Genomic DNA, 27,778 nt, shown 5'->3' on the forward strand with positions numbered 1-27,778 from the left:
AATAGAATTCTTTATTGGCCAAGTGTGATTGGACACACATGGTATTTGTCTTGGTGCATACGCTCTTGGTGTACATAAAAGAAAATAGATAGATAGATAGATAGATAGATAGATAGATAGATAGATAGATAGATGATAGATAGATGATAGATAGATGGATGGATGGATGGATGGATGGATAGATAGATAGATAGATAGATAGATAGATAGATAGATAGATAGAAAAAAAGAAGGATGGATGGATGGATATCTAATCCATATGGATTAGATAGATAGATGATAGAAATTAGAGATAGGTAGATGATAGAATAGAATGGAATGGAATGGAATGGAATAGAATAGAATAGAATAGAATAGAATAGAATAGAATAGAATAGAATAGAATAGAATAGAATAGAATAGAATAGAATAGAATTCTTTATTGGCCAAGTGTGATTGGACACACATGGAATTTGGTGCATACGTCTTGGTATACATAAAAGAAAATAGATAGATAGATAGATAGATAGATAGATAGATAGATAGATAGATAGATAGATAGATGATGGATGGAAGGAAGGAAAAAGAAAGAAAGAAAGAAAGAAAGAAAGAAAGAAAGAAAGAAAGAAAGAAAGAAAGAAAGAAAGAAAGAAAGAAAGAAAGAAAGATGGATATACAGATATAGGGTTAGGGTTAGCTATAGCTACAGCTATAGCTATATAGATATAGATTTGCTGACACTTTATTTAAACTAAATTTGTATATCAGTAATTGCATGACCTCCGCAGATACCATCCACTAAATAATTAAATTAAATACATTTCTTATTTTTAAGAGAGCCAACTTGGTCTAGTGGTTAGGGCGCCAGGCTAGAAAGCAGGAGCTTATGAGTTCAAGTCCCGTTTTAGCCATGAAAGTCAGCCGGATGACCTCGGGCCAGCCCTTCCCTCTCAGCTCAACCCACCTCCCAGAGTGGCTGTTGTGAAGGAAGAAGGAAAGTGTGTTGGACATATATTTGCCACCTGGAGTTATTTGTAAAGAAAAATAATAAGAATAAAGATGGGACACGCATAAATAAAGACGTGTATCATGTCTTAATTCAAATTTACGACGACTCCGGGTGGCTTACAATATAATAATTGGGGGGGGGAGGGAAAAAAACTTCTTAAAAGTTTTGTAAAGTCCTCTTTACAAAGTGACCGTTAGCCCTCCCTTAAGGCTACCCGCTTTTCCCCCAATCCACAGATTTTAACCGGAGAGAACAAAGCCATTCAAATGTCTCTTATGCAAAAATCAATAAATAGATAAATAAAAGCTGAAACTTCGGCAAATCTCTGTTTAGATAGAGAAACGGAGCTAGGAAATCTGATTTTTGCCTTCCCCCCACTCCAAGGCTCCCCAAATTTGCCTCCCCCCCCCCCAAGCCAGGGGTGGAAGGTGTCAAAAAGCAGTTAAATGCCTGTCTATCACTTCGCCCCGCCACCTTTTTCCTTCTTTCCTTTCGGGGTTGGGTTGATCAGCCCAATCCGAGTTTGTTAATGGAAAGGGAGCGGAAACTCGCGCAACCCAAACTTGGAAAAAAACTCGAAGGGTGTTTGGTTTATTGGCTGCGTCCGATGGGAGAGAGGCTCCCGGGTGGGTCTCCGTGGGACGTCTGACAAACTGAAGACCCAACAAGGCGGGGGGGGGGTCAGGGAGAAGGGAGGTGGGGGGGGGGGTAGAGAGAGGATTTTTAAACCCTGCGCGGACCACGCGTGTAAATTCTTCCGAAATGATTTGGGGAGATGGGAACGGAGAGGGAAAAGAAGGGATGCAATGATGGAGGAGGAGAGAAACCGAGGTGGTGGATAACATTCAGCCGTGCATAATTCCACCTTTCTCCCCAAGTGCTTTTGATCGATTCCCCCGGAGCTCCAGAAGCAGATTTTGGAGCTCCAGAAGCAAATTTTGGAGCTCCAGAGGTAGATTTGAAAGTCAGATCCAGAAAATATTTAGGTGCCTTGAAAGGTTGAAGTTCACAGGCTTCCCTTCAATTTCCACTGAGATTTCACCAGCTTCGGCTTCTCTCTCCCTGCTCCACTTGTGTTCACCTTCTTCTCATCAAAAACCAAAGGAAAAGGAAGGAGAAGGGGAAAAAGGAGAAGGAAAAACAGAAAATTCAAGAGCAGAAAACATGATGGGGGGGAAGGAGGGGGGGAGAGAGAGATATGATGGATGGATGGATGGATAGATAGCTAGATAGCTAGAGAGAGAGAGAGATGATAGATAGACAGATAGACAGATAGATAGATACCGAGAGATAGAGAGAGATTATAGATAGATAGATAGATAGATAGATAGATAGATAGATAGATGATAGAGAGACAGACACAGAGAGAGAGAGATGATAGATAGACAGACAGACAGAGATGATAGAGAGGTGACATGAGAGATGAGAGAGAGAGAGAGAGAGAGATGATAGATAGATAGATAGACAGACAGACAGAGATGATAGATGATAGAGAGGTGACAGATGATAGATGATAGAGAGAGAAAGAGAGATGATAGATAGATAGATAGATAGATAGATAGATAGATAGATAGATAGACAGACAGACAGAGATGATAGATGATAGAGAGGTGACAGATGATAGATGAGAGAGAGAGAGAGAGATGATAGATAATAGATAGATAGATAGAGATAGATGATAGATGATAGATGATAGATAGAGATGATAGATAATAGAGAGATAGAGAGAGAGATGATAGATAGATAGATAGATAGATAGATAGATAGATAGATAGATAGTCTCAGTCAATTGAGAAACTCTTAGGTGACAGAAGTTTCCCTTTTGTGCCTATTTTTGGCTAGCCTGTATTTTTGGACCATCCCTTCTTATCAGCTCGAACTCATTTTTATTTTTTTTTTACAAAGATAATCTGGTTTTCGGGTTTTAAAATCTAAGGCTTTGATGACTCGTTTATTCTCTTCCAATCTTTTGGTGACTCACTTGCAGGGATTCCACCCCCCCTCTCCCCTCAATACCCGCCCCTCCCATCGGACTGCAAGGCATAAAAAATTGCTTCATCCTTAGGATTTTATTTTGTTTTACATGGTCTTTGTCTTTCTTGCTGCGAGCTTCGTTTTATGCCTCTCCTCTCTCTCTTTCTTCTTCCGTTAATTGAGTAAGCCAAAGGAGAGAGATTAAGGTGCAGTGTCTCCTGTGTATAACATCTGATATTTCCTAATCCCAAAAAAGAGGAGGAAGAAGAGAAAATTGTGCCCGTTATTTTCCTTGCCGCCCACTCCCTCAGTGACATTTTTAAAGCAGAAAATAATAACCAGGAAATGGTGGGAGACTTGCAAATAGACTAGTGTAAAAAATTAGGCTTAATTCTTTGCACTAGTTTATTAAGCAAGATTTCCACAATGTTTCTGCGGTTTGTTGCATTTTACTTGGACTCTAGGATGGATTGTGGAATAAAGAAATGCCTCAGAAATTAACGCCAGAGTCCTGGGATCTTAATTTCCAAGCCACTTTGGGATCATCTGATGCCATGATCTGGTGCCACGATTAAGAGATTTTAAGAGAGAAACACTCTGTACATGCTCAGCCTCATTACTGTCTGAACAGTTAAGGGGCAGAGTTTTAAAGAGCCCACCTCCCAATTTACCCTTGAATGTATTCAAACCTACAAACCCATCAGCCAAGGATGAGAATTTAGCTTGGATGCAGCTAGCATTTTCAAGTTATCTGCCGGTTTATCATCTCATCCATGCTGAAAAATCAGCCCTGTAAGGTAGGCATTAAGTCAGCCCCAGACTGTAAAAGGGGGGGGCTAGCCAGCTTTACTTTCATCTGCATGTAAGCTTTTTGCTCTAGTGTATTGTCAGTTAACAGAGGTTTTTAAGAGATTGGACAAGCCTTTTATCGGGAATGATGTAGGGTTTCCTGCTCGAGCAGGGGGTCAGACTAGAGGACCTCCAAGGTCCCTTCCAGTTTTGTTCTTCCCTAATTCGGTCACTCCAGAGCAAAATAAAATCTGGACTGGGACAGGGAGTCAACACTTCTCCAGAAGAGGGAACAAACATAACCTATCTGTTTCAAAATCTGAATTTTGCCGGGTTTTAGGTGCAATTTTTTTTTTTCTGGAAGAGCAAAAGTCCAGTTGTCTTCCGGGTGCGCTTCAAGGTGTTGGTGATCACCTTTAAAGCGCTCCATGGCTTAGGGCCAGGGTACTTACGGGACCGCCTTCTGCCACCAATAGCCTCCCACCGGCCGGTTCGCTCCCACAGAGAGGGCCTCCTCAGGGTGCCGTCGGCCAGACAATGCCGGCTGGCGACCCCCAGGAGGAGAGCCTTCTCTGTGGTGGCACCTACCCTTTGGAACAATCTACCCCCAGAGATACGAGTGATCCCAGACCTCCGGACTTTTCGTCGGGCCCTAAAAACTTACTTTTTTCAGTTAGCCAGTCTGTCTTGATTTTAGGGTTGGTTTTAAAATTTTGATACTGATTTTAAATTGACAAGTTTTAAATTACGGGCCAAATTTATTAATTATTTTAAATCTATTTTTAATTGTAATGTTATGTATAAATGTTTTTATTTTGGCTGTTCACCGCCCTGAGTCCGAAAGGAGAAGGGCGGTATAGAAGTTTGAATAATAAATAAATAAATAAATAAATAAATAGATAAAATCATCCAATGCTGTAGACCCTCTACCAACCTCTTTGGGGAGCGGGCTGCCAAAAAAACTCCCCCACAAAAACAAAGTTCAGAGGGGGCCATCCGTAACATTTAATGAGTTGACTTAACCTGCCCATTTGAGTAAGAATAGACTCACAAAGAACGGGGCTGATTGATTTGCTGGGGACCCATTAGCTTTGTCTTTTGAGTTGCTAAAATCCCAGCCCTGTTAGCCCCTCCTTCACTCGGGATGGAGTTGCCAGTGTGTGTCTTTGTGTGTGTGTTTAAAAGCTTCTTAGAGGGTGGGGCCCCAAAGTCAAGTTTTGAAAAGGCCCATCTCAACAGGAGCTCCTGCAACTGCTGGAGAGCATTGGCTATGTTGTGCAAGAAAGAAAAACCAGGAGACCACCTGGTCTTCTCCAAGCTTTTCCACCATTTCTGAAAGGGCTGGAGAAGCCTTCTCTTGTCTTTTGCTCTCCATTGGCCAGGCTCTTCTCCACCTCTGGCCCCTTGGGGTGGAGCCCACCAATTTCCTGTGGGTCTTTTTTTTTCCACCCCCAGTTGCCCTTCGATGCTGAGTGGCCAGGATAAGCCCAAAGATTGTCTTCTCAAAGTTCATTGAACGCCCAGAAGGAACATCACCTTGATCATCCAAAGCCAAAGAGAAGACTTTGGAGACACCATTTCTCTGAGCATGATGTCCTACATCAAGCAACCACATTATGCCGTCAATGGGTTAACTTTGACCGGACCTGGGATGGATTTATTGCATTCAGCCGTTGGATACCCCAGTAAGTGAATTTCCATATTTTTTTTTTTTCTTGTTTGGGTCTTTCAGTATTGTATGGATTATTATCATGTTCTGGACATTGAGAGTCAATGCAGTTAGAAAAGGAAGGAAATCCTGTAAGTTTTCACAGACAATTCCCCTCCTTCAAACTTCCTGCACGGGCTTATTTCATATTAAGTAAATCAAAAATATTTTTTGGGGTGGAGAGATAATCACTTTTAAAAGGTGAAAAGTTCCCATTTCTCCATTCACAAATATTGAAATGATCAATTTCGCTTTCTTAGAGAAATTCTAAATTTTATTTTATTTTTTAATTCAGAAGGCTTGGACTGTTCTTTCGTAAATAAAATTATGCAGAAGAGTTTTAAGAGTTTTATTCCTTGTCTGGAAGACAGCTAGAATAAAAATAGCTGTTTGCAATCTGCTATCTTTCAGCTGTACTACAGTTTCCAGTAATGTGTTTGTTTGTTTTTTTAAAAAAATATGGCTGTGATCTATCCATTGTGGTTAGTTTTTCATTTTTTTCTGTGGATTTTAGGAGAAAAATTACAGTTCTGCTAAAACCTCCCGCCCTCCCCCATATTATAAGAAGGAGATAATGACTGATTCTCACCTAGAAAGTCTTGTGAGGAATTAGAAGTTAGCGGAAAGGAAAGAAAATTGAAAGGCAAGATTTAAAGTAGTAAGCAAATAAATCAGATTCCCCCTTCCAAACCTGGCAACTTTTGAGATGTGTGGACTTCAAGTCCCAGAATTTGCCAGCCAAAAATAATAAATTATTTGTTTATAAAAGGTTCTCAGTTCTTTTTGTGTTTTTAACTAAGTTTCTTTTTATATTAGCTCATTTACATTTTTGTTCAGTATATTGGCCTGATTGTAGTTATAAACCATCTTTATTTTTAATACATACATTCATAGTCTTTCTTCCTTTAAATTCTACCTCTTGTCTCTAACCACTCATAAAATCTATTCCATATCAGGTAATATACTATGTCTTCTTTATCTATTTTTATCTATTATCCATTTCAGTACAATCTAAAATCTAAAATGTTTCAAATTACATCCTCATCTAGTTCTCAGTTCTTTAGGCATAAAGACACCTATTTCTATCTTGGGAAAAAAAATAGAAGAAGAAAATGATAATATATCAAGCAGTTTGTAATATAGAATACAAGCGTTACAGAATGCAAAGTTTGTAAAGCAGAATGCAACACAATTTGTAATGAAGAATAGTAACGTAGAATGTATTTGTTGGAATAAAACAAAACTGGCTTGTTTTTCTGTCCAGAAAAAAAGGCAACTGGTGGAAATTTAAAACAAAATTTCTTTTTTACAATTCAGGACCATGTTAAAAGTATGGTCCCCCCCCAATCTGAATTTTAAAGCCATCCTTCAAAATTTGTCATTGCCTCCATAAATATTCAGCCCTTTCCAAATTGCACATTTATATCTAAGCCTAAATAAGCAATGACCAAGACATGGGTTATTTTTTTTCCCTGGAATATGTTTTCATTACTCCAATTGCAACTTGAAGGAAGCATTAAAGTAAAATAATCCATAATAATCAGTGAGGAAGAAGGGAAGAAAGATTCTGAGCCGGTTTCAGCTAAATTACGCTTGACTGTTTTTTTAAAAAAAAATAATGCTGTTTAAAGTTATTCGGTCTCCGCGTTCTTTCTTGATTCCATTGTGCAGTTCACTTTTATTATTGCATTCGCTGTTCTGCAAATCTAATATTCAATTAATAAATTTTTTTCCCACAACTCCTCTGAGGAATTCGGTATATGTACCTGGAATTTCCAATAAAATTTAGCAATGGGAATTAAACAGGTTGACCTGAAGCCATGAACTTTAGCTTTAAACTCCGTCTCAGCAAACATTATACAAGAAAAAATCAGCAGAAAAAGTTCACTTGATATTTTAGAACCAGTGAGCAAACCCAGCCAACTGTATTGATTATTGATAGCTGTTCTGATGTAATAAAGATCATTAATATAACCCATAGACACTAATATCCATGGTGCACAGATCTGATATTTAGAGGGTAATGGTAAAAGTCCTAGTTAATCATGCTGCCTTCTTAATTTTAAATTCTTATGCAGAAATTTCAACCTATCTACAGCCCTGTATATTATTAACCCTTAATAATTATTAACCCTTAATAATCTTTTTTTGGTCTTTATTAATCCTCTCTAATGATCTGTAATCATTTTTTTCCCCACCTGGCCTCTGAGGAATTGGGTGGACTTCAACTCCCAGAATACCCTAGATAGCTTTGGGAATTCTGGGAGTTGAAATCTTCCAAAGTGGAGAAATACAGCAGACAACTAAAAACTAATTTTGACCTATTTTAGCAATTTTGGTAGTTCGTCCAGCACCCTCCTTTGGGTTGCTAGCAAATCCATCCTGGGAGAATGACACAGTTTAAGCCTTACACTTTTTAAGTGGTTGTGTGTACCACATTTGGTGGATAGACTGCATTTTACTGATCTACCTACCTACCCAGTAGTAATGGTTAAATACAGGCAGTCCTCAACTTGAGACCACCATTTCTGTTGCTAAGTGGGACAGTTGTTAAGTGAGCTTTGCCTCATTTTTACAACCTTTCTTGCCACCGTCGTTAAGTGAATCACTGCAGTTGATAAGTTAGTAATGAGGTTGTTAAGCAAATCTGGCTTCCCCATTGACTTTGCTTCTCAGAAGGTTGCAAAATGGGATCATATGACCTTGGGACATGGCAATCGTCATAAGTATGAACCAGTTGCCAAGCATCTGATTTTTGATCACAACCAGCTAGGTTTGTATCTAAGAAAGGAATAGATCCAGGGGTGAAATCCAGCAGGTTCTGACAGGTTCTGGAGAACCGGTAGCGGAAATTTTGAGTAGTTCGGAGAACCGGCAAATACCACCTCTGGCTGGTCCCAGAGTGGGGTGGGAATGGGGATTTTGCAGTATCCTTCCCCTTCCATGCCCACCGGGACACACCCACCAAGCCACACCCACAGAACCAATAATAAAAAAAAGATTTCACCTTTAACCTTACATCAAACTGACTCTCCCTTACCATTATTGTGGCTAAAGTTTGCTTTAAAGAAGCTGCTTTAATCTGCCTTTAAATCACCAAGCAGGTGAAATAGTAGAAGAGAATATTTGTAGCTCAGGATTGAACCATTGGGATCTTTGGTTGCTGGTGGGGAGGAGGAGGAGGAGGAGGAGGAGGAGGAGGAGGAGGAGGAGGAGGAGGAGGAGGAGGAGGAGGAGGAAGGACGTTTCATGATTCAACTAGGTAGCATCATCCGTGCTAGAACAGAATGGGGTTTATAAACCCCATTCCAGGGGTGGGTTCTAAAATTTTTTACTACCGGTTCTGTGGGTGTGGCTTATTTTGTGGGCATGGCTTGATGGGGTTAATGTGACTGGGTGGGCGTGGCCAACTTTTTTTTTTTCTTTTAAAAGCATTTTTTCTACAACCTTAAGAGGTTGCAGAAAAAAAATGGTTTGAAAAGCCTCTGATGATCAGGCAACTCAGCTGGGATCGCCAGAGGCTTTTAAAGGCATTTTTTCCCCTACAATCTCTTCGGCTGAAGAGGTTGTAGAAAAAATGTTTTTAAAAGCCTCTGATGATCCCAGCTGAGGCGCGCGATCATCAGAGGCTTTATTTTTTACTTTTAAAAGCATTTTTTTGGCCGAAGAGGTTGTAGAAAAAATGCTTTTAAAAGTAAAAAAAAAAAAAAAGCCTCTGATGAGGTGGGCGGGGTAAGCGAGCGGCGACCCGACCAGGGACTGGTTCAGGGGCGTGGCCAGCCAGTGTTATTACCAGTTCTCCAAACTACTACAAATTTTTACTACCGGTTCTTGCGAACCGGTGCAACCTGGGAGCAACCCCCCACTGCCCCATTCCCTTCTAGCACTGAAGACGTTACCTAATTGGGTCAGGAGACGTCTGTAAGAAAACAACCAAGCTCAGCGAGAGCGCCAAGGATAAAACACTAACCCGTATTATTTAGGGACCTTCATGACCAAGATGAGGGGATAAAAGGATGCCAACAAGAAGAGGGATTTTGTGGGATGGGTGTGAAATGAACCATGAGTAGAGAGACGAAGGTCGGGATGGAGCCATGCATTTTTGGTAGAAAGTGCATTTTTTTGGCCTTCTCTGACTCCATTCCTTTTTTCCTCCAGCGACTCCACGGAAGCAAAGACGTGAGCGCACCACCTTCACGCGGGCCCAGCTAGATATCCTGGAGGCCCTCTTTGCCAAGACTCGCTACCCGGACATCTTCATGCGCGAAGAGGTTGCCCTGAAGATCAATCTGCCTGAATCCAGAGTCCAGGTCAGCTTTCTGCAAAGCCTTGGCCTGTTTTTATTATTGTTATGCTTTAATCTGTGCGTGAAATGCTGTATAACAAAGGACAGCGATGGTACCACCAAGGAATTGTCCGCCGTAGTGATTAGGATGAGCTGAAACCTAAGAGAAGGAATGGGAGAAAAGACCCCAAAAAAATTAAAACTAGTACCATCCTTTAGTGTAGTGTTAAATTGAGGCCAGCTAGAAACATAAATAAATGTTCCATTTATAGAACAGGAACGGATGGATGGATGGATGTAGAGTAGATAGATAGATAGATAGATAGATAGATAGATAGATAGATAGATAAATAGAATTGATAGATGATAGCTAGATGATAGCTAGATAGATGAATAGAACAGCTAGATGATAGATAGATAGATAGATAGATAGATGAATAGAATTGATGAATAGAAAAGATAGATATAGATAGAAAGATAGAAAGATAGATGAATAGAATTGATAGATGATAGATGATAGATAGATGATAGATAGATGAATAGAATTGAAAGATGATAGATGATAGATAGATGATAGATAGATAGATGAATAGAATAGAATAGATAGAGAGAGAGATAGAGAGATAGATGAATAGAATTGATAGATGATAGATGATAGCTAGATGATAGCTAGATGATAGCTAGATGATAGATAGATAGATGAATAGAATAGAATAGCTAGATGATAGATAGATAGAAAGATAGATAGATGAATAGAATTGATGAATAGAAAAGATAGATGATAGATAGATAGAAAGATAGAAAGATAGATGAATAGAATTGATAGATGATAGATGATAGCTAGATGATAGCTAAATGATAGATAGATAGATGAATAGAACAGAATAGCTAGATGATAGATAGATAGATGAATGGAATTGATGAATAGAATAGAAAGATGATAGATAGAAAGATAGATAGATAGATAGATAGATAGATAGATAGATACCCTGTTTTCCCGAAAATAAGACCCAACTGGAAAATAAGCCCTAGCATGATTTTTCAGGATGCTCCTACTATAAGCCCCCAAAATAAGCACCAGTTAAAATGGTCAAGCCAGACAGATGCATTTAGTATCGTATTTCCCCGAAAATAAGACCTAACTGGAAAATAAGCCCAAATGCATCTTTTGGAGCAAAAATTAATATAAGACCCGGTCTTATTTTGGGGGAAAACATGGATAGATAGGCAGGCAGGCAGGCGAATAACAGAATACATGTTGGAAGGGACCTTGGAGGTCTTCTAGTCCAGCCCACTGCTCAAGCAGGAGACCATGTATCGTTTCAGACGAATGACCGTCCAGGCTCTTCTTAAAAGCCTCCAGCGATGAAGCACCCACAAGGCAATTGAAGGCAATTCCTTCTGTTGATTAATTGTTCTCACTGTCAGGAAATTTCTCCTTAGTTCTAGGTTTGTTTTCCCCTTGATTAGTTTCCAGACAGATGCCCTAGATCAGTGTTTCTCAACCTTGGAAGCTTGAAGATGGGTGGACTTCAACTCCCAGAATCCCCCAGCCAGCAGCGCTGGCTGGGGGATTCTGGGAGTTGAAGTCCACCCATCTTCAAGCTTCCAAGGTTGAGAAGCACTGCCCTAGATGGATGAGATCAGGCATTTTCAAATCACTTCATGGACTACTTTATGTACTTTTCTGAGTTAGCTCAGGGGGTCTCTTCGGCCTTACAATTTGTAAACCCAATTTGAAAGCAGGGTGGAAACCGCTGTCGTAGGTGGTACCTGGCAGATATAGCAAGAAGAAACCAGGTGTCTCAGTACCGCTTCCTAGATTTGTGCAGATGGTAGGTTCATGAGATGGTAGCAGGTAATAGTTTAATAGGTTGAATAACTCTGGACTTAAGAAGATGACCAGGCAACAGAAATAGATTTTTAACTGCTGATCTCCCTTGCTGTTATCCCATGACGTGATTGTCCCCTGAAAGTCTGTTTGGACTTGTGGTTAAGGCACCAAGCTAGAAAAGTGGGAGATGGTGAGTTCTAGTTCCACCTTAGCCATCAAAGCCAGCTGGGTGACTTTGGGCCAATCGCCAGGAGACTCTGAGTTCTAGTCTTGCCTTAGGCTTGAAAGATGACTGGGTGACTTTGGTTCAATCACTAGGTGACTGTGAGTTCTAGTCCTGCCTTAGGCATGAAGGCAGGCTGGGTGACTTTGAGCCAATCACCAGGTGACTGTGAGTTCTAGTCCTGCCTTAGGCATGAAAGCAGGCTGGGTGACTTTGAGCCAATCACCAGGTGACTGTGAGTTCTAGTCCCTCTCTCTCAGCCTAACTTTTCCCACAGGGTTGTTATTGTGGGGACAATAGGAGAAGGAAGGTCTGTTGATTACGTTCGCTGCTTTGAATTATTTGTAAAAATAAGAAAGGAAGACAAACAAACGACATTTCCAGACTTCAATCTCCCTGTGTTGCATTTAAATGCCTCCTCCGCCCAGAGGGAAACGTGACCCTTCTGTTCAGTTCCGCCGGAGTCCTCTTCTGCCTTGCACACCTTGCTCTCCTTTCTTCCAGGTGTGGTTCAAAAACCGCCGGGCCAAATGTCGCCAGCAGCAACAACAGAGCAGCGGACAGGCCAAAGCCCGGCCGGCTAAGAAGAAAAGCTCTCCAGCCCCTGAGACCAGTTCCGAAACCAGCGCCAATGGGCAGTACAGCCCTCTGCCCACCGGCACCTCGGTGGCACCCAGCTCGAGCGCCAGCGCCACCGTCTCCATCTGGAGCCCGGCTTCCATCTCGCCGCTCCCAGACCCGCTGGCCTCCTCCACCACTCCCTGCATGCAGAGGTCGGCTGCCTTCCCCATGACCTACACCCAGGCGCCGGGTTACACCCAGACCTACGCTGGCTCAACTTCCTACTTCAGTAGCCTTGACTGCAGCTCCTACCTGTCTCCCATGCACCCCCAGCTCTCCGCACCTGGCGCAGCGCTGAGCCCCCTGGCCACCCCAACCATGGGCAGCCACCTGAGTCAGTCCCCGGCTACCCTCTCCAGCCAGGGCTACAGCAGCGCAGGCATGGGCTTCAGCTCGGTGGATTGCCTGGACTACAAGGACCCCACCGCCTCCTGGAAGCTCAACTTCAATGCCGCCGATTGCTTGGATTACAAAGATCAAAGTTCTTGGAAGTTCCAGGTCTTGTGAATGGCGGGCCTGGGGACCCACCTTGGAGGAAGCTCTCGTTTTCCTCGATCTTGTCTTGGTGGATCAACCATTTTTCCTCTCCACTCTTGGACTGTGAGATATTCTGCCTCTTTGCTCGATCTTCTCGTCTTTTCCTTTTCCCTTCCCCGGTCCTGCCTATCTAAACATCTGCCATAGCTTGCTTTTTTCTACCGCTTGGGGAAGCCAACAGCTTTTGAGAGGTCAAATTGGAGAAGTTAGGAGCCCAGGGCTTGGGGACACAAAACTGCTTTCCATCAGGACTCGGGGCTCTTCACCCTTCAGCACCCCAGTTCAGCTGAACTGATGATTGGACTTCTTGGAAGGACTGAAGCCCAGACTGGGGAGAGCCTTCTCGCTTCCTTCCAGCAGGACTCAACTCCACTCATTGGAAGGTCAACAGCCATGGTGAAGACCAGCCCACAGGACCTTCCAGAATTTAGTCTTCAGAGGATTCTGTTTCTTCTGAACCTCCTGATTCACCACTGCGAGGGTGAGCAAGCCACGTGGCAACCCGTGTCCCAACAGACCTATCATGGCAGCCAGCACTGAGCAGGAAGACATCCATTTAGCAGGAGTCAACGATTCAATAGTATTGTTTGGACCAGAGGCCCAACTCCATCTCTTCGTCCTCACCTGAGTTTCTGAGTTGAGATAGCTTCAGGGGGCTTTTGAGTTGACCAGGCTCCTTTTGGCATTTTCTTCAGTTCTTTGGGAGGGATAGTTTTTATTAGCACATCATAGAGCCTTACACGAGAGCCAGTTGTGAGTTCCTGCTTAGTTTATCCTCCAGAAATCCTGGTCCATGTGTCTCCTCAATCCACAAGGCTCGTTCCAAACAGGAGGGGAGAAAGCCCACCCATGAAAGATGGAGTCTCAAGCTATGGAGAAGTCTCTTAAGGGTCTGCACTCAGATCCTCCAGGAACGGAGTCTGGTCCGAAAGTCAGGGCTACATCCGTCGTAACCACTGTAACCAGTATGCACCTTAGTCTCCTTCTCCAAGTCCATCTGAGAGTGCTTTGCTCCACAATGAGGTCCTCCTAGCCTTCTTCTCTTAGCTGGTTTCTTCTTTGTGCAAGCAACTACACCGAGAAGCTAAGAAGCTTAACCTTGGTCCAGGGGAATTAAAATTACCTTTTAATCAACCATCTCAAATTTGCAGAGGAGCGAAATCCACCGCAGGATCAATCCATCTACCTAATTCATTCTCAGAAATCTGTTAAGAATATTCCAGCAAATCCCTTTCCTATCTTTTCAACTGCCCCCCAACCCTTAGTTAGAGAGGCTAAAACAGAAGAGCTGACCCAAGGTATGTAGATAGACGCAACTGTAAAAGCCATTCATCTGGATAAGATATCAGATGGTGCATGAAGAAATTGCTGATCTTCCAGGGTATTTTTTCCCCCACCCCACCCAGTGCAAAATAGGACCCAGTGAAAAATAGAAGGCCAGCTTTTAAACTTGTTTTGCCCCTGCATTTGCAGAGATTAATGGGAATTTTTAAAGCCTTCGGAGGGTGGGGAGTAAAATGATGTGGTTTGATTCGAAGCATTCGATTTGAATCGTGCAAGAGAACCAATGCAGAATCGCTCCGCTTTTTATGAAAACCGCAACATTAGCCGTTCATTTAGGGAACTCATTGATTCTTCCCCCCCACCTTTTTGTAAAATAAAAATAAAAATTAATAAATGTTCTATCCATTTTGTAAAAAAAAATTAAAAGACAGCATGGGTGCCCCCGGAAAAAAAGTTGGTGGAAGGAGAGTAATTGTGAAAATGTGTTTTTAAGAAGGAAACGCTTTGATGATTTTTTTCCCCCCTTCCCAATTAAAAAAAAAAAACATAATAGAAGTTCTAACTGAATTTTGAAAAAATTATAAAATAGGACAGCATGGGCACCCTTAAAAAAAAAAGTTAGTGGAAGGAAGGAGGTATAATTGTCATCATCGAAATGTTTTTTTTAACTAGGAAACACTTTGATGACATTTTTCCCCTGTCCAAATTTTGTAAAATAATAATAATAATAATAAATCTAATCAAGAATTCCAACAGAATTTTTTTTTAAATGTAGAATAAGCAACATGCACCCTTTAAAAAAAAAAAGGATAGCAAATTGTCAACTTGTCAAACCATCTTTTTTAACTGTTGCTTTCATCTGCAGGCAAAATGTTTTGCTAATTGTGCACAATCCATTCTGAATCCAGTGCTGATTAAAATAGGAATCCACATTTTATACAACAGTCCCAGCGATCGTTTTCCATTCACGCCTAAACTGGAGGGAAGGTTTTTGTATTTTATGGTCACTACATTAATCCTTTAGTATTTTAAATGGCAATGAAACCTCTTTTGCTAGTCATTTTTTTAAACATTGGATTAAAGAGGTGACAAGCAGGCTGGAAATAAATAAATGCAGAAATCTAACATTTTCTATGGCTTCATTTATCAAAAGCTGTATTTTATTAAACTGTACAGGTAAAAAATAGTGATAAGTGTTTAATATATATATATATAATATTATTTTTACTTCTTTCCAATGCATTTAAGAACTGGGCTTTTCAAATTTAAAATAAATGCTTGGTATTAGATGATTATTATTTTTTTTAGTCTAGTTATCTTAGTCACTTTTTTAACAAAAGAAACAACTTGTCCTTTTGCTGTAGCCGAGAAACATTTCATGCAAATTATTATTTTTGTGAATGGATCTCTATTTATTATTGTCTTAGTCTGTGGCAAGCTGTTTCCTGTGCAGTTACATCGAACTGTTGGTGGATTAAAAAAAAAAAAAAAGCAAAAAATATTAAAATGTTTTTTAAAAAAAACCTCATACATTGAAATTTATTACAAGCAAGGATGGTTTTTACGTGGAAGTGGTGTGTTGTCGTTTTAATTCCTGGTCAAAACAATTGGTTCTGCAAATGACCAAATAACGGGACGGGTGTTTCCAACTTACGACCATTTGTTTAGTGACTATTCAAAATTACAACGGTGCTGGAAAAAAAGGAACGTACAACTGATCCTCGCAGTTACAACTGTCGCAACTTCCTCACAGTCACGTGGTCGCAATTTGCTTGCTTGGCAACTGGTGTGTATTTATGACGGTTGCCACCTCCCAGTGTTGTGCGATTGCGGTTTGCGACTTTCCCAGCTGGCTTCTGACCTTAACAACTGCCTTGCTTCAGCCCTAGAGCAGTGTTTCTCAACCTTGGAAGCTTGAAGATGGGTGGACTTCAACTCCCAGAATCCCCATCCATCCATCCATCCATCCATCCATCCATCCATCCATCCACTCACCCATCCATCCATCCATCCATCCATCCATCCAATCATCCACTCATCCACCCATCCATCCATCCATCCATCCATCCAATCATCCAATCATCCACCCATCCATCCATCCATCCATCCAATCATCCACTCACCCACCCACCCATCCATCCATCCATCCAATCATCCACTCACCCACCCATCCATCCATCCATCCATCCATCCATCCATCCATCCATCCAATCATCCACTCACCCACCCATCCATCCATCCATCCATCCATCCATCCATCCACTCACCCATTCATCCATCCATCCATCCATCCATCCAATCATCTACTCACCCACCCATCCATCCATCCAATCATCCACCCATCCATCCATCCAATCATCCACTCACCCACCCATCCATCCATCCATCCATCCATCCATCCATCCATCCATCCAATCAACCCAAAAGTAGATCATGACATCATGATACCCAAGACTTTCCTTACTGTCCAGATGCTGGCTATTTAGATCTTGGTCATCACCCTTCTATAATCCTGTGCTCTGGAGCAGGGGTGTCCAGACCTGGCCACTTTTAAGACTTGTGGACATCCGACTCCCAGAATTCCTCATGCAGCCAGCCCTGCATGGCCACAAGTCTTAAAAGTTTCCAAGTTTGGACACCCTTGCTCTCTCTGGGAGTGATGGAGAAGCGAGTTGACCTTGCAAATTTCTTTCAGGATCCCAGAGAAAGCTGTCTTCCTAATTCATTCTTAAGTCTTCTCTTCAGGTTCTTTCCAAACCGGGAGCTTCTGTTGGAAGGCAAAGCCCCCCCCTCAAAACGAAGAAGGAACCTGTGCAAACGTGGCTTTGTCATTTTAACCACTCCTTATGGCTTCCCCTGTTCCACTGGAGGTGACCCTTAACTCAAAGCAGCGTGCATTCCGCTAAAAAAAAAAATGAAGAAGCAACTGACTCAGTTTCTCTCAAGAGGGGTTTAAAACTGGGGCTGTGTCAGGTTTCGAGGTCGTCTCAAATAAATTGCATTTCACAGACAAAGTCTTTGATGAAAAACTCCCATTTATTAAGCACGACATTCTAACTCCGACTCCATCGTAGCCAACACTGACTTCCTGACCCAAAACCCTCCCTTTCCTTTCCCCACTCCTCTGCACTCATTGGCCATCTTCCAAGTCACTCTACCCCTAATCTACTGCTCCAGCTCAAAGGAATTTCCCCCCTCCCATCCCATCTCCTAGGGGATATTATCTCCAGGGAAAATAAGTAGGTGAAAAGTCAAACGTCCCTTTCCAGACGCCTCCGCTTCTCCTTCTTATGTCAGCACTAGAGTAAATGCAGCTTGAAGTGCTGACAGGCTGTTTTCTTTCACTTTGGGGAGCCCCCACCCCCGATGCCCTCACCTTCGAGAAACAGTTCCTGCTCTCCAGATTCACCGCCCCCCCCATCCCTTCCAACTGAGTGACATTTGTTATTTTTACTTATCTAATTTAGCAAATGCCCCCAATCCTCTTATGGCCCTCCAGATTGGTAACTGAATTACTGGGGATTAGAGGAGCTGCTAAGGATGGCAAATTGGTTCTCTCTTTTTGGGGGGGGGGCGCCAGTGGCATCTGCTGATCGGCACACCGTCTCCTGGGGTAACCTTTTTAATTAAAGAGAACAGGGTTTAGCATTAAAAGGATCAGCCGGGGTTAGGAGACACACGGATGGTTCCGTGGGCCTGAATGTTGTTTTCGGCAACGCCGCGTTAATAAATACATGGCAACGGCTTTTGATTCAACTCTGGTCCAGTTGCCGTTGGGTTCGTTGCCCTTTGCCAGCTCTGGCCAGCCTTGAAAAGTCAGCAAGGTCCTTGGGGAAAAATATTTCTCTTCAACGGGAATGGCATTGCCTTGATTCCGAAGCTTCGGTAAGCCGCTTGATGGGGCAAAGAGGGAATGTTAAATTTTATATTTCTCCCCGTGTGTTTTAATTCCTTGGCTTTCTACAGCTGCTGCCCCTCTCAAGAAGTGACTCTGGGTTAACGTACATCATCAAACTTCGAACCAAATTAAAAATAATTTAAACCATACAAGCGAAATATATATATGGTCACAGAATGGAAGCACAGCTATGGACGTTAATACCGTGTTTCTTCGAAAATACGACCGGGTTTTATTTTATTTTTTATTTATTTATTTATTTTTATATGCCGCCCTTCTCCGGAGACTCAGGGCGGCTTACAATGCGCTAAGCAATAGCCTTCATCCTTTTGTATATTTTTTATACAAAGTCAGTTTATTGCCCCCACAAACTGGGTCCTCAATTTACCTACCTTAGAAAGGATGGAAGGCTGAGTCGACCTTGAGCCTGGGGAGAATTGAACTCGCAGTAATTGCAGGCAGCTGGATGTTAAATGCTGCCTTAGTAGGAGGCACTAGCCTCCTACGCCACTCAGGCTCCTGACTTTTGATCCCCCCAAAAAACAGCTAGGTCTTTTTTTTGAGGGGGTGTCTTAATTTCCCCCCCCCCTCGCCTCACCTGGCCACAAGGCCGCTTCTTTCGCAGCCGAAAAGAGCAAGTGACGCGACCCACATGCCTCAGAGTAGAGCCGGAAAGGCCCTTGGAGATCTTCTAGTCCAGCCCTCTGCTCAAGCAGGAGACCCTATACCATTTCAGACAAGTGACTGTTTAGTCCCGTGATGGCGTACCTATAGCACGCGTGCCACAGGTGGCACACGGAGCCATATCAGTGGGCACGCAGGTGTTGCCCTAGCTCAGCTTCAGCATGCATGCACGTGCCAGCCAGCTGATTTTCAGGCCTTCCGGGCCCACCGGAAGTTGGGAAATAGGCTGTTTCCGGCCTCCGGGGGCGTGGGGAAGGCCGTTTTCATCCATCCCAGGCTCCAAGAAAGCCTCTGGTGCCTGGGGAGGTCAAAAAAATGGGTCTACCAAGCCCACTGGGCCATTACATGCCAAAATTGGGGAGAGTGCGGAGGAGTCAAATATGTGGGGGCGGGGTGCATTGCATTATGGGTGTGGGCACACACGTGCGCGACCCCTCCATGCTCCCCCCTCTTTTGGCACGTGACGGCAAAAAGGTTAGCCATCATTGGTCTAGTCTCTTCTTCAAAACCTCCAGTGATGAAGCACCCACAATTTCTGGTGGCAAGCTGTCCCACTGGTTAATTGTCCTCCCTTTTAGGAAGTTTCTCCTCAATTCCAGGCTGCTTCTCTCCTTGATGAGTTTCCATCCATTGTTCTCGTCCTGTCCTCTGATGCTATGGAGAATAATTTGACCCCCTCTTCTTTGTGGCAGCCCCTCAAATACTGGAATCCTGCTGTCATGTCACCCCTAATCCTTCTTTTCTCTAGACTGGCCACACTCTTCTTAAAAAGCCTCCAGGGATGAAGCACCCACGACTTCTGGTGGCAAGCTGTTCCACTGGTTAATAATCCTCCCCGTTAGGAAGTTTCTCCTTCATTCCAGGTTGCTTCTCTCCTTGATTAGTTTCCATCCGTTGTTTCTCGTTCTGCCCTCTGGACCACGGACTCTCCACGGAATCGGCCCCTGGTGCCCAAAAGTTTGGGGGGGGCTGCCTTAGGTAACCCAGCCCCAAGCCAGGAAAGGGCTTTGAAGGTGACAATCAGGATTTTGAATCACACCTGGAAACACACTGGCAGCCAATGCAGCTCCCGTAGCAGTGGCCACGACGTGTATATCAAATATCCAACACCATTTAAAAGTAATCCTCGACTTACCACAGTTCCATTTAGTGACCAGAGTTAGAAAGTCACTGAAGAAAGTGACTTACGATCTGTTTTTCACTCTTACGACCACTGCAGCATCCTCACGATGATCAAAATTTAGACACTTGGCAACCGGCTCATATTTATGACGGTTGCAGTGTCCCGGGCGGGTCCTGTGATCCTCGTTTTGCAACCTTCTGACCAGCAACATCAGTGGGGAAGCCAGATTCACTCAACGACCATGTGAGTAACTTAAATAACTGCTGTGATTTACTTCACGGTGGAAAGAAAGAAAGGTTGCAAACTCACTTAACAGCTGTCTCACTTAGCAAAAAATAAAATAAAATAAAATGGGGGGCTCAATTGTGGCTGTAAGTCGAGGCTCGACTCAGTGATGGTCATAAGTCGAGGACTGTATGGAAGCCCGCTCCTCTCCGGCACTGGAGAAAGCCCCCCCCACCCCCCACCCCCAATTCTCCTTTATAAATGAGCTTTTAAAAAGTCAATTCTACTTCAAGCCACTTTTGAATTTTGGCAATTTCCTGGATGCCACCATTATTTATTTATTATTTATTTATTAGTCATACTTCTATGCCGCCCACTCTCCGAGGACCCTGGGCGGCTTACACCAAAGACAGTATACTAAATAGCATATTGCCCCCTAACAATCTGGGTCCTCCTCATAATAACTTTTTGGCCTTCTTCTTTCCAACAGACAACCATATAGCATTCTCCTAAACACCCAAATTACATTTTTTCAACTGCTAGAAATATAGTTTCTTGCCAAAGGCTGAAAGGATCGGGGACGGACGGGGAGACCAGGCTCTATTTTTAAATATCCAGCCATATATATTCCTAATTACCTGGTTGTAATCAGGACCAGGTGTTCCAAGGTGATGCTTTAAAATAGCTTGTCCTTAGGCCATTTAAAGAAATTTGACAGCAATCCATGTATGCTCAGAGACATCTTGCCCGAGGAGGAGGAGGAGGAAGGGGAGGGGGAACGGGGGAAGGAAGAGGAAGGGAGGAGGAGGAAGAGGAGAAGAAGTGTGGGGTCCTTGGTGCTCTCTGAGCTTGGTGATTTTCTTGCGGAAGTTTCATTACCGAACTAGGTAATGCCATCAGTGGAAGGAGAATTGTGCACAAGAAGGGGTATTTTCTTCCCACACCCCCAGATGACTCTATGATAATTCTATGAGGCCCCTCCTGTATGAAGCCTCTCCTCTACAGGGCAGCTGAAAGCACTGTAGGGAAGGAGTCAAAAAAGTCAAGATGGCAGCCCCAACGACATGTTTTTTAAAGTTTGCAGAGCTGGGAACCCTGGACATTTCGTTTTATTACCAAACTAGGTGTCAACATCAGTGCTAGAAGGAAGTGGGGTTTTGGGAGGAGGAACAGAAGGAGAAGCCGGAGGAGAACTGTGGGGGTCTTGGCGGTCTCTGAGCTCCATTGTTTTCTTGCAGACTAGTAAGAGCATCACTTCTAAAAAGAGTGGTGTTTCTGGAGAGGAGGAGAAGGAAGGGGAGGAGGAGGAGGAGGAGGGGGAAGGGGGGAAGGAGGAGGAAGGGGGGAAAGAGGAGGAAGAGGAAGGGGAGGAGGAAGGGGGAAAGGGGGGAAGGAGGAGGAAGGGGGAAGGAGGAGGAAGGGGGGAGGGGAAGGTGGGAAGGAGGAGGAAGAAGAGGGGAAGGGGGGAGGAAGGGGGAGGACAAGGGGGAAGGGGGAAGGAGGAGGAAGGGGGGAAAGAGGAGGAAGAGGAAGGGGAGGAGGAAGGGGGAAAGGGGGAAGGAGGAGGAAGGGGGGAAAGAGGAGGAAGAGGAGGGGGAGGAGGAAGGGGAAAAGGGGGAAGGAGGAGGAAGGGGGAAGGAGGAGGAAGGGGGGGAGGGGAAGGTGGGAAGGAGGAGGAAGAAGAGGGGAAGGGGGGAGGAAGGGGGAGGACAAGGGGGAAGGGGGAAGGAGGAGGAAGGGGGGAAAGAGGAGGAAGAGGAAGGGGAGGAGGAAGGGGGGAAAGGGGGAAGGAGGAGGAAGGGGGGAAAGAGGAGGAAGAGGAGGGGGAGGAGGAAGGGGGAAAGGGGGAAGGAGGAGGAAGGGGGAAGGAGGAGGAAGGGGGGGAGGGGAAGGTGGGAAGGAGGAGGAAGAAGAGGGGAAGGGGGGAGGAAGGGGGAGGACAAGGGGGAAGGGGGGAAGGAGGAGGAAGGGGGGAAAGAGGAGGAAGAGGAAGGGGAGGAGGAAGGGGGAAAGGGGGAAGGAGGAGGAAGGGGGGAAAGAGGAGGAAGAGGAGGGGGAGGAGGAAGGGGAAAAGGGGGAAGGAGGAGGAAGGGGGAAGGAGGAGGAAGGGGGGGAGGGGAAGGTGGGAAGGAGGAGGAAGAAGAGGGGAAGGGGGGAGGAAGGGGGAGGACAAGGGGGAAGGGGGAAGGAGGAGGAAGGGGGGGAAAGAGGAGGAAGAGGAAGGGGAGGAGGAAGGGGGGAAGGAGGGGGAAGGAGGAGGAAGGGGGGAAAGAGGAGGAAGAGGAGGGGGAGGAGGAAGGGGGAAAGGGGGAAGGAGGAGGAAGGGGGAAGGAGGAGGAAGGGGGGGAGGGGAAGGTGGGAAGGAGGAGGAAGAAGAGGGGAAGGGGGGAGGAAGGGGGAGGACAAGGGGGAAGGGGGAAGGAGGAGGAAGGGGGGAAAGAGGAGGAAGAGGAAGGGGAGGAGGAAGGGGGAAAGGGGGAAGGAGGAGGAAGGGGGGAAAGAGGAGGAAGAGGAGGGGGAGGAGGAAGGGAAAGGGGGAAGGGGAAGGAGGATGAAGAGGGGAAAGAGGAGGAAGAGGAGGGGGAGGAGGAAGGTGGAAAGGGGGAAGGAGGAGGAAGGGGGAAGGAGGAGGAAGGGGAGGGGGAGGAGGAGGGGAAGGTGGGAAGGAGGAGGAAGAAGAGGGGAAGGGGGAGGAAGGGGGGAGGACAAGGGGGAAGGGGGGAAGGAGGAGGAAGGGGGGGAAAGAGGAGGAAGAGGAAGGGGAGGAGGAAGGGGGGAAAGGGGGAAGGAGGAGGAAGGGGGGAAAGAGGAGGAAGAGGAGGGGGAGGAGGAAGGGGGAAAGGGGGGAAGGAGGAGGAAGGGGGAAGGAGGAGGAAGGGGAGGGGGAGGAGGAGGGGGAAGGTGGGAAGGAGGAGGAAGAAGAGGGGAAGGGGGGAGGAAGGGGGAGGACAAGGGGGAAGGGGGAAGGAGGAGGAAGGGGGGAAAGAGGAGGAAGAGGAAGGGGAGGAGGAAGGTGGAAAGGGGGAAGGAGGAGGAAGGGGGAAGGAGGAGGAAGAGGAAGGGGAGGAGGAAGGTGGAAAGGGGGAAGGAGGAGGAAGGGGGAAGGAGGAGGAAGGGGAGGGGGAGGAGGAGGGGAAGGTGGGAAGGAGGAGGAAGAAGAGGGGAAGGGGAGGAAGGGGGGAGAACAAGGGGGAAGGGGGGAAGGGGGAAGGAGGAGGAAGGGGGAGGACAAGGGGAAAGGGGGAAGGGGGAAGGAGGAGGAAGGGGGAGAACAAGGGGGAAGGGGGAAGGGGGAAGGAGGAGGAAGGGGGGAGAACAAGGGGGAAGGGGGAAGGGGGAAGGAGGAGGAAGGGGGAGGACAAGGGGAAAGGGGGAAGGAGGAGGAAGGGGGAGAACAAGGGGGAAGGGGGAAGGGGGAAGGAGGAGGAAGGGGGGAGAACAAGGGGGAAGGGGGGAAGGGGGAAGGAGGAGGAAGGGGGAGAACAAGGGGGAAGGGGGGAAGGGGGAAGGAGGAGGAAGGGGGGAAAGAGGAGGAAGAGGAAGGGGAGGAGGAAGGGGGAAAGGGGGAAGGAGGAGGAAGGGGGGAAAGAGGAGGAAGAGGAGGGGGGAGGAGGAAGGGGGAAAGGGGGAAGGAGGAGGAAGGGGGAAGGAGGAGGAAGGGGGGGAGGGGAAGGTGGGAAGGAGGAGGAAGAAGAGGGGAAGGGGGGGAGGAAGGGGGAGGACAAGGGGGAAGGGGGAAGGAGGAGGAAGGGGGGAAAGAGGAGGAAGAGGAAGGGGAGGAGGAAGGTGGAAAGGGGGAAGGAGGAGGAAGGGGGAAGGAGGAGGAAGAGGAAGGGGAGGAGGAAGGTGGAAAGGGGGAAGGAGGAGGAAGGGGGAAGGAGGAGGAAGGGGAGGGGGAGGAGGAGGGGAAGGTGGGAAGGAGGAGGAAGAAGAGGGGAAGGGGAGGAAGGGGGGGAGAACAAGGGGGAAGGGGGAAGGGGGAAGGAGGAGGAAGGGGGAGGACAAGGGGAAAGGGGGAAGGGGGAAGGAGGAGGAAGGGGGAGAACAAGGGGGAAGGGGGAAGGGGGAAGGAGGAGGAAGGGGGAGGACAAGGGGAAAGGGGGAAGGGGGAAGGAGGAGGAAGGGGGAGAACAAGGGGGAAGGGGGGAAGGGGGAAGGAGGAGGAAGGGGGGAGAACAAGGGGGAAGGGGGGAAGGGGGAAGGAGGAGGAAGGGGGAGGACAAGGGGAAAGGGGGAAGGGGGAAGGAGGAGGAAGGGGGGAGAACAAGGGGGAAGGGGGAAGGGGGAAGGAGGAGGAAGGGGGGAGAACAAGGGGGAAGGGGGGAAGGGGGTAAGGAGGAGGAAGGGGGAGAACAAGGGGGAAGGGGGAAGGGGGAAGGAGGAGGAAGGGGGGAAAGAGGAGGAAGAGGAAGGGGAGGAGGAAGGGGGAAAGGGGGAAGGAGGAGGAAGGGGGGAAAGAGGAGGAAGAGGAGGGGGAGGAGGAAGGGGGAAAGGGGGAAGGAGGAGGAAGGGGGAAGGAGGAGGAAGGGGGGGAGGGGAAGGTGGGAAGGAGGAGGAAGAAGAGGGGAAGGGGGGAGGAAGGGGGAGGACAAGGGGGAAGGGGGAAGGAGGAGGAAGGGGGGGAAAGAGGAGGAAGAGGAAGGGGAGGAGGAAGGTGGAAAGGGGGAAGGAGGAGGAAGGGGGAAGGAGGAGGAAGAGGAAGGGGAGGAGGAAGGTGGAAAGGGGGAAGGAGGAGGAAGGGGGAAGGAGGAGGAAGGGGAGGGGGAGGAGGAGGGGAAGGTGGGAAGGAGGAGGAAGAAGAGGGGAAGGGGAGGAAGGGGGGAGAACAAGGGGGAAGGGGGAAGGGGGAAGGAGGAGGAAGGGGGAGGACAAGGGGAAAGGGGGAAGGGGGAAGGAGGAGGAAGGGGGAGAACAAGGGGGAAGGGGGAAGGGGGAAGGAGGAGGAAGGGGGAGGACAAGGGGAAAGGGGGAAGGGGGAAGGAGGAGGAAGGGGGGAGAACAAGGGGGAAGGGGGAAGGGGGAAGGAGGAGGAAGGGGGGAGAACAAGGGGGAAGGGGGAAGGGGGAAGGAGGAGGAAGGGGGAGGACAAAGGGGAAAGGGGGAAGGGGGAAAGGAGGAGGAAGGGGAGAGAACAAGGGGGGAAGGGGGAAGGGGGCAAGGAGGAGGAAGGGGGGAGAACAAGGGGAAGGGGGAAGGGGGAAGGAGGAGGACGGGGGGAGAACAAGGGAAAGGGGGAAGGGGGAAGGAGGAGGAAGGGGGGAGAACAAGGGGGAAGGGGGAAGGGGGAAGGAGGAGGAAGGGGGGAGAACAAGGGGGAAGGGGGGAAGGGGAAGGAGGAGGAAGGGGGGGAGAACAAGGGGAAAGGGGGAAGGGGGAAGGGAGGAAGGGGAGAACAAGGGGAAGGGGGAAGGGGGAAGGAGGAGGAAGGGGGAGAACAAGGGGAAGGGGGAAGGGGGAAGGAGGAGGAAGGGGGGAGAACAAGGGGGAAAGGGGGAAGGGGGAAGGCAGGAGGAAGGGGGAGAACAAGGGGGAAGGGGGAAGGGGGAAGGAGGAGGAAGGGGGGCAAAAGGGGAAAGGGGGAAGGAGAGGAAGGGGAGAACAAGGGGGAAGGGGGAAGGGGGAAGGAGGAGGAAGGGGGAGAACAAGGGGACGGGGGAAGGGGGAAGGAGGAGGAAGGGGGGGAGAACAGGGGAAGGGGACGGGAAGGGGGAAGGGGGGAGGACCGGGGCCAGGGGGGAGGGACAGGGGGAAAGGGGGAGACGGGGGAAGGGGGGAAGGGGGAAGGAGGAGGAAGGGGAGGACAAGGGGAAGGGGGAGGAGGAGGACGGGGGAGAACAAGGGGAAGGGGGAAGGGGGACGGAGGAGGAAGGGGGAGAACAAGGGGAAGGGGAAGGGGGAAGGAGGAGGAAGGGGGAGGAACAAGGGGGAAGGGGGAAGGGGGAAGGAGGAGGAAGGGGGAGAACAAGGGGAAAGGGGAAGGGGGAAGGAGAGGAAGGGGGAGAACCAAGGGAAGGGGAAGGGGGAAGGCGGAAGGGCAGGGGAACGGGAGGGAAGGGGAAGGAGGAGGAGGGGGAGGACAAGGGGAAAGGGGAAAGGGGGAAGGAGGAGGAAGAGGGGAAAGAGGAGGAAGGAAGAGGAGGAGGAGAATTAAGTCTGTCTTGTTGCTGGCTGACCTGCTGAATTGGAAGAAAAATGGGGGAGGGGGGAAGATGGAGGGGGGGGGTTTCAGAAAATTTAATCTGCCAACCTGTCAGCAGGTTTTAAAGCAGGAAAGTAGAGAGAGGACAGATTGGATGATAATCTCCCTTGATCCTCCAGAGACCAGATGGGCGGAGGGGACCTTGGGAAGGTGAAGCCCAGGAGCAGAGGAGGAAGAGGAGAAATAATTGAGGGGGGGGGGAAATGGATGGAGTTGGGGGGGGATGAGGACGGTTAAGCTTGCTTGCAATGTTTCTAATGCAAAAGATGCAGAGGTGGCTTCACTTTCGCCCTCGACTCGGAAGTTTGGGGAGACCGGGAGGTGGGGGGCTGCCTTCCCCAAATGGCAAGCTAGGGACCCACCCTTCCCCTCCCCTCTCCCCAACAGGTGACACTCTCTCGCTTCCTACAATTCCCCAGCCTGCCCTTGCGGTTTGGAGAGTCCAGCGATGGGGGGGAGTGGGGGCGGGAAGGTTGAATGGCCTGACCTGTTTAGGGCAGAAGATGGGAAATAAATGCATGCACATGACCCCCCTCCCCTTTCTGCGAGGTCAGCGGAACCCCCCTCCTTTTTTTTTTTTGGCAACGTGCTTGCTTTCAAAAACTGGGCACCCTAAAGGTCCGATAGACTGACCCACCTGTCCTGCACAGAGCACAGCCAAGCCACGCTGAGTCTGCAGATGAGGGCGGGGTGCAAATCCAAGGGGATCCACCCCACCCCACATCTGGGGGGGGGCACCAGGTTGGAGAAGGCGTTCCACAACCTTCTCCCCCTTCCCCCCCCCCCACCGTCCTTTAGATTCACTTCCCAATGGAAGCAGAGACCCCCATCCCTGGCTTTGGGACCAGGTTAGCTCAGGGCCGGGTTTTTTAAACCCCAAATCTGGGTTTGTCCATCCCCGCCTGAGTTTTTAGGTGTTTTTACTTTAAAATGGAACTTTTTATATCGTATAGGCATCTAAAGTCTCATTTTATATATATATATATATATATATAAATTTGATTTATATGCCGCCCTTCTCCGGAGACTCAGGGCGGCTTACAATGCGCTAAGCAATAGCCTTCATACTTTTGTATATTTATACAAAGTCAGCTTATTGCCCCCACAATCTGGGTCCTCATTTCACCTACCTTAGAAAGGATGGAAGGCTGAGTCAACCTTGAGCCTGGCGAGATTCGAACCTGCAGTAATTGCAGGCAGCTGGTCTTAATAACAGGGTGCTTTAGATCACTGTACTACCAAGGCTCTTGGTATATTTATATCCAGAGAAAATTAAGATGGCTATACGATATAAAAAGTGATGTATCCTATACACACACATATATGTATAGGATTAGATCACTGTATAAGATAGTAGCTGACTTATACATCGAATAAATGACGCATTCAATAGATCAAATGACTTT

General features: G+C 47.1%; 1 protein-coding gene across 1 annotated transcript; it reads left to right on the forward strand.

Moving 5' to 3' along the window:
- The first annotated feature begins 5,339 nt into the window (after positions 1–5,339).
- On the forward strand, positions 5,340–12,929 carry CRX (cone-rod homeobox). The gene is made up of 3 exons (XM_070949701.1): positions 5,340–5,436; positions 9,618–9,769; positions 12,306–12,929. Exons 1-3 carry the CDS (start codon positions 5,340–5,342, stop codon positions 12,927–12,929), a joined length of 873 nt encoding a protein of 290 aa, XP_070805802.1.
- The last annotated feature ends 14,849 nt before the right edge of the window (positions 12,930–27,778 follow it).

This window comes from Pituophis catenifer, unplaced genomic scaffold, assembly GCF_029215685.1.
Source record: "Pituophis catenifer annectens isolate HBS135680 unplaced genomic scaffold, rPitCat1.0.hap2 SCAF_9, whole genome shotgun sequence".
NCBI lineage: Eukaryota > Metazoa > Chordata > Lepidosauria > Squamata > Colubridae > Pituophis > Pituophis catenifer.